Below are 7,009 nucleotides of genomic sequence, written 5' to 3'. Positions count from 1 at the left end.
CTATGTGTTTCTCCTTATTCTCCTTTCTAGATGAATGAGCCAGATTAGTGCTCACATTTTCTCATTATTCCTTTCTCTAAAATTAAGTAAACATATTATGAATGCTAACTGAGTCTTTCCCTTTGAAAATGACTAGGGTTTCTAGTGTGAGTTGATATCCATGTCACTGGAGTGGATTGCAAAGAATTCATCATGGAAGCCAATGCCAGAGCTAGGCCTGGGAAGGTGGAGACATAACACTTTATTGATAAAGCAATAGTATCATATAGACAACAGCGGCTCATGAAGCCAGGGTCAGAGTAGAGTCCAGTTTACTATCTTGTCACAACAAGGAAACAGCCAAGAAGGAAGAATTATTTGAACAAGACTTCTTTCTAAAGTGCAAGGTCCTAGAGGCACTGAACAAACTGAAAAATTATATTTGGATTGCAATGTAATATAATGTTAAAAAGAAAGTACTAGATTGGAAGTTGACTTGAGGAAAGGGACCAAGAGCTGGAGCATTTATCTCTGCCCCGACTTAAATTAGGGAATAGGGCTTCTTCAACTTTTTATTTAAGGGAAAACCCCTGACTTCCACTCCAATTCCTTCACCAACAGTTTGTGTGTCAGTCTTGGGTCTTAGTCTCTGATCTTAGTCCCAACAGATTGTGTGATCCTAAGGAAGTTGCCAGTCTGGGCTTTGGTTTTTTCATCTTTAAAATGAGGGTGTTGAGGGATGACTTTTAAAGATTCTTCTTGCTCTAATATTCTCTAATTCTAGTCAGAGATACTAAGAAATGTTTTTTTAAAAGCAAAAAAAGGAAAAGGCTGTTTCTCTTCCGGGTGGTCTCAGAAGAGTTCTGACCAATCTTTAGAATTGTTTCTATGAACATAAATTATCTATTTACATACATCCTCTATGTAACTATGAGTAGACTACATAGTAGCTATGTAGTCTAGTTACTAGACTAAATAGTGGTCTAGTAACTATTTATACTGAGGAATTCATATAGAACAGGGATTCTTAATATAGGATGTGTGAAATTTTAAAAAATATATATAGATAATTATATTTTAATATAATTGGCTTCCTTTGTAATCTAATGTATTTATGTATTTACAAATAATATTCTGAGAAGGCTTCACTAGACTACCCCAGGGGTCCATGACATAAAAACATAAAAAACTCCTTCCATAGAAAGATATTGCTGCAGAATAAGGCTTTACCCCAAGTTCCTTCCATATCAATTAAACCCTCTCCAACCAAAACCTCTCATGAATGAGTCCATTCTTGAGTAACCTATTCTCTGCTTAGTGTTTTGTCACTCATTCATACATGTATTTGAAGTTCTGTACCATGCAGAAAGCAGGATCACTTTAGACTTTCTTTTTGCCCAAGGTATGGAAATAAAGCAGAGAACTATAGCTATTATTCTCTCGTATTACTCTCACTCCTAGGGTAGGAGGCACCAGGCCCCTTTGAATATTTTTTAGCACTACATGGGTAACATTTTTATAGCAGCAGAATTTCAGTCAATGGAAAGGAGAATGTGACTTTGGTTCTGGGGTTCACTCTTAGAGGAGGATGTTTTGAGGTGTTAGGTGAGTGAAGGCCTCTATTCTGGGAATAGAGTTGTTTTGAGAAAGGGAGCCAACTTTTGCAGCTTTTTTCTTTTCCTTATTCACTGAGAAAGAAGACTTCCTAATTTTCCAACTGAGGGGATGAAAGAAGGCAGATGCTGGAGAGATGGGAAACAGGATGAAAAAGAATCTCAGAGTGTCTTCTGGAATGGAAGTAAAACACTGTTGAGATAGGGGTCAGAGTATGGAATGATGCTTTCTGCTTGAAGGAACTTTCTGTGTTTTGTCATACATCTCAGTCTCTGAAATCCAGGAAGAGACTGAAAGCTTAGAAGGCTAGCTGTGTGTGTCCTCCTTCTCCCTCTCCCCTTCCCCTTCTACTATTAACATTTTTTGGAGTTGATACAGAAGATAAGAGATGGATTTCCTTTTTCTTGCTTTCCCCATTTTAGCTTTTGTTTTTCATGTAATCCTCTTAGCAGGTGAGTTAGGTGATGGCTGTCCCCATTCTATGAATGAAGATGCAGCTGACTGGATTCCAAACTCAGTCAAGGAGTCTGTTTACTACAACTCTATTGAAGAGGCTTTGGAAGCATTTACTATAGTAGCACAGAAATAGTGTGGTCACTGAAAAGCCAGGAAGGAGATGTGGAAAGGTTGGAAAGGTATGTAACGATCACCACAGTCACCATATTTCTGGAAAACCATTGTAGAGAATGTCCCAGTCCTTTGCTCATCTGCCTGGATTCTCTAAATCCAGCTCTACTACATAGTTCCTAAGTGGGATAGGCTGGCCAAGAAAATGCATATATAAAAGCAGATTATTTATCTTTGGGGATGGGGAAGGGCTGAAGGACTCCTCTAGGACTCAAGTGTTTTGGAGTTACAGATGTCTCTATCCCTGAGGAATGGACATATGATATAGATGATCTCATAATACCTTCTGGCTGCCATATAGATACAGAGAAGAAGCCTTAACATTCAGGCTCTTGCCCTCCAATCTCTGATTCCTTTGAGTTGCCTTATCAAATAAACAGTGCCTCTTAACTGAGATCCAAAGGAACTGGAAAACCTTCAAAAGGGTGTGGGGTGAGGAGAGGTCTTGGGACCCTTGACACACAGGTTGGACAGGAAAAAGGATTGACCTGGGGTATGGTAAGGGGAGAGAAGGAAGGCAAGGAGGAGGCTGAGCTCCAAAGGGGTAGGGAGTGCTGCTCAGCAGCAAGTAGTCAAAGGATTTTGGAGCTGGGTGCCCATTTGTACCACCCCCTTGGAGTGTGCCTCCTACCCAGGTACTAGCATTGGCTGATCCGGTCATGAGATCTCATTGCCAAACACCTCGAGTACGAGGGGAGTGAGCTTCATGCTGTGCTCTGGTTGGAAGGACAGGCAGCGGTACTGCTTTGAGTGTTCCTCATTGAGACTGCGCAGGTCTGCTAATTTCTGGATCATCTTAGCATAGAGCAGGTGACTACCCGGTGGAGGGTGGCGGCAGCGAATGTAGGTCTGCAGCGTGTTGGACAGCCGGTCTTGGATGGCCTCAATGAGTGCTGCATCCTGCACTCCAGGCCGGTCTGTAGGAGGGAGAATGGCAGAGATAACTTCTCTGAACTCTCTCAATGAAACTCTGGCACTAGGGCTCCTCAGACACTCCTCCCATACACACACACACACATTACATCTTTTTTGGCTACACAGCTAAGTGACTATTTATTTGTGGAATAATTCCTTTCCATTCTTAGAATTCAAAAGACAGCCCTGACTATTCAAGACTGGGCTTGAAAATAAAGACAAGTCATTTATCTTTTCTCTTAACAGCTTGGATCCAATCATATGGGAATCTTCTTAACTACTCCATCCCCATTTCATGCCATGTTCCCTAATAGACCCCTTCTCCACCCAGCCAAATTCCAATTTTCCTTGGACCTTCCTGAACCCTCTGGCCTTGGTTGGGGGCCCCCTACCTGGGGACACAATGCAGATAGCCATGAGTAAGACATGTTCTTCTTCATGCAGGTTCAGTTTCTTCAACCCAACCTGGAACTTGATAAGTGGTTCAATTAGTTCCAGGCTGTGTCCAGCTGTAGAAGAGAAAGGCCATGGATAGTTCAATCTCTCAACATGAAGCTAGCTCTGAATTCCTTCCCTTAGTCTCCTCCTCCCAATCTTTCACCAATTTTTCTGGGTACCAAAGGGATAAAGGGAGAAACTGGGTGAAGAGGGCTTGGAGTAACTTACCTTTGGCAACATCACTGACACGGTACTTATAGTCTTGGCTCCCACAGGTCCAAGACATGTCATCCATGGTGAAGGATTGGTTGGAGCGAAGCATGATCACTTCTATAGCACTCGATTTGAGCAACACAATTTGGTCCTCAGAGGTGAGGTCTCTATGGAGCAGAGATTGGGAGTGGGTGGGATAGAGACATGCAGAAAAAGTAAATAAAACTACTTCTATCTTTAAGAAGTTTACAGACTTGTTGAAACTAGTTTAACAATAAATTCTCATTTTTGGAATTGTATACAATATATCTCATTTCATTTTTCCAATGAAGATGTAAATAATGGAGCCACTATTTTAACAGATGAGGAATTTGAGGGGCTGGAGAGGATGAATAATTTTCTCCAAAGTCACAGAGATTGTAATTAGTGGTGCTAGAATAAAAACTTGGACCTTATTTTTTTTAGATTTTGTTGACATCATAGTGTTTTGCACATAAAAAGCACTATATAAATGTTAGTTATTACTGTTATCTTTTGTTTTAATATAGTCTAGATTTTTCTTTATATCTCCTCTTTTCTTCTCCTACAAAGTCCTCTTTTATAACAAAGAACGCTTTTTTAAGAGGAAAGGAAAAAAACATTCAGCAAAACCAACTGGTTTTAAAACATTAAAAACATCTGATATTATATGCAATGTTCCATCTATGAGAATCCCCACATTCAAAAGGAAGTTATATCTTTTTGGAAAATCTTAATTCAATGTTCTTTCTGTCATACTATACTTCCTCATACAAGGGCAAAACTCATAATAAAAAAGTAATGAAAAATAGGTAAAAAAAAATAAATAAAGTCCGCAATTTGAGTATTAAGGCAAGTAGTAACATAGAGGCTTTAAATAAGGGGCAGAAAAAATAAAAGAGGAATTTACACATGAGGTAAAATAGTTGCAGTAGGTGGTCTCTCTAAATTTTTCCTGCTCCAAAGCTTCCCTAACCTGGCTTGCCAAACCTGACAGAGAAGAAATTGCAGTAGCAGGCAGTCAGAGGCTGAAGGAATTTCTTTCTTTTTTTTTTTTTAATAACTTTTTATTGATAGAACTCATGCCAGAGTAATTTTTTACAACATTATCCCTTGCATTCACTTCTGTTCCGATTTTTTCCCTCCCTCCCTCCACCCCCTCCCCCAGATGGCAAGCAATCCTTTACATGTTGAATAGGTTACAGTATATCCTGGATACAATATATGTGTGTAGAACCGAACAGTTTTCTTGTTGCACAGGGAGAATTGAATTCAGAAGGTATAAATAATCCGGGAAGAAAAACAAAAATGCAAGCAGTTTATATTCATCTCCCATGAAGGAATTTCTTTACATGCACATCGGCATGTTAAATAATATGGTAAGCTTTTAAAAATTTAAATATTTTGTGATTGGAGAGGCAATTGGGGTTAAGTGACTTACCCAGCGATGCTTTCCCATGCATTTGTCCATATGTACCCTTCTATGAGTACCATTTTCAATTTCTTCCCCCTGTACTTTTGCTCATAGCAGATCATAGCATCTGAGATTTAGAGTCAGAAGTGACCTCAGGGATAATCTAGTTCAATCCCTTCATTTCACATGATTCTCTATGACTGAAATACCTTTTTTCCTAACCTCTATTCAAGACCCATACCATCACCACCAAATCAATTAAAATATTTTTTTAAAATAAAAACATCAGGCATGTCAAACCTTTGGATCAAGCAAGTGGCATTCAGATCATAGACTACTTGCTGGGTAATTACTATTTGTTTGGTTGTTTCAGTCTTGTCCAACTCTTTGTGACCCTATTTGGAGTGTTCTTGCCAAAGATACTAGAGTAGTTTGCCATTTCCTTCTCCAACTAATTTTATAGATGTGCAAACTGAGGTAAATAGGATTAAGTGACTTGCTTAGAATCACACAGTTATTAAGTGTCTGAGACCAGATTTGAACTCAGGAAGACTCTTCCTTCCTGACTCAAGATCCAGTATTATGTCACCTAGCTGCCCCAACCTGGAATTAGACTAATTGGTCCCAGGTTTGAGTAATCTATCTAATATTTTTGCATCTTACATATGTATAATATATTATTTTTATTTTGTACACATAATATAATCTTATTTAGCCTCATTATAAAACTCTAAGGTAGGCATTATAGACATCATTTTTACAGAAGAGGAAATTCAGTCTCAGAGAGATTAAATGCCTTGCCCATTGTCACATGGCTAGTAAATATCAGAGGTGAAATCTGAAACTAGGTTTTCTTGACATTGCATCTAGCACACTAACTATACTCCCATGCTGCCTATCAGAGCAGCAAAATTCTTCTGCGAGAGCATCAAAGAACAAATATTCCCAATTATCAGTAAATACATCTATCAGCATATATTAAGCATCTGTTATATGTTAGATCCTGGGCAAGGTGTTTGGGATAAAAAAATGCAAAGATGAAACAAATCCCTGCTTTAAATATGGGATATTTAATAATTGGATAATTAATGTGGATATATACAGCCTGTGGATTACATATAAAGAAATCATTACAAATAAATACAAAGTAATTAAATGTAATGTTCTCTTCTCTACAATATAATTGTTCTCTGGAAGCAGATTTCTTGGGGAACTTCTGGACGCAGCCTTAGTTTCAGTTCAGTGTAATAATCACCCCAAATGCAGCCAGGAGTTAAAGTCCAATCCTTTATTGTCTCCTTCAAAATTGCATGGTTAGCTTTCCTTGGTTCCAAGAGCTCTTGTTGCTAGTCCTTTGCCTCTGCCAGCTTCAGCCTCCAGCTCTTTCTGAATGTTTCATTCTGCCCAACTGAATCTTGGCTTTTCAATCTCCCCCACTGACTCCTGACTGAGGCTTATCTTTTTATATACTCTTTTAGAGGTGTGAACTCAAAGAATGACTCTTCCTCCGAGAGTGGGATTGTGGGAGCTGTGACTTGTGAATCTACTCCACTGAACTTGTGAATCTCCTGGACTAGTGAATCTTATAGAACTCCAATGAGTACTAAATACATTAGTAAACCAGAGAATTGCTAAGCACGATGCTAAAATTGGACAACTGACTTAGCACCTTGTAAGAATCCTAACAATTAAAAGGTAGTTTGGAAGGGAAGGCATAATCATTTGAGGATTTTTTGGCAAAAGTTATGTTTGATCTGAGTTTTAAAGGAAGAAAAGAATTCTATGAAGTTC

General features: G+C 38.8%; 1 protein-coding gene across 1 annotated transcript in view; it reads right to left on the bottom strand.

Annotated features, from left to right (window-relative positions):
• Positions 1-221: 221 nt before the first annotated feature.
• Positions 222-7,009, bottom strand: part of VDR (vitamin D receptor) — a 97,322-nt gene continuing 90,534 nt past the window's right edge. The window contains exons 8-10 of the mRNA XM_051961147.1: positions 3,802-3,953; positions 3,528-3,644; positions 222-3,137 (exon numbers count right to left, since the gene is read on the bottom strand). Coding sequence (XP_051817107.1) covers positions 2,878-3,137; positions 3,528-3,644; positions 3,802-3,953 — 529 coding nt within the window. The 3' untranslated portion in view covers positions 222-2,877. The remainder of the gene's footprint in view (positions 3,138-3,527; positions 3,645-3,801; positions 3,954-7,009) is intronic.

The sequence above is a fragment of the Antechinus flavipes genome, chromosome 5, assembly GCF_016432865.1.
Source record: "Antechinus flavipes isolate AdamAnt ecotype Samford, QLD, Australia chromosome 5, AdamAnt_v2, whole genome shotgun sequence".
Lineage (NCBI taxonomy): Eukaryota > Metazoa > Chordata > Mammalia > Dasyuromorphia > Dasyuridae > Antechinus > Antechinus flavipes.
The sequence above is the reverse complement of the archived record's forward strand: the minus strand, read 5'-3'. Positions and strand labels throughout refer to the sequence as shown.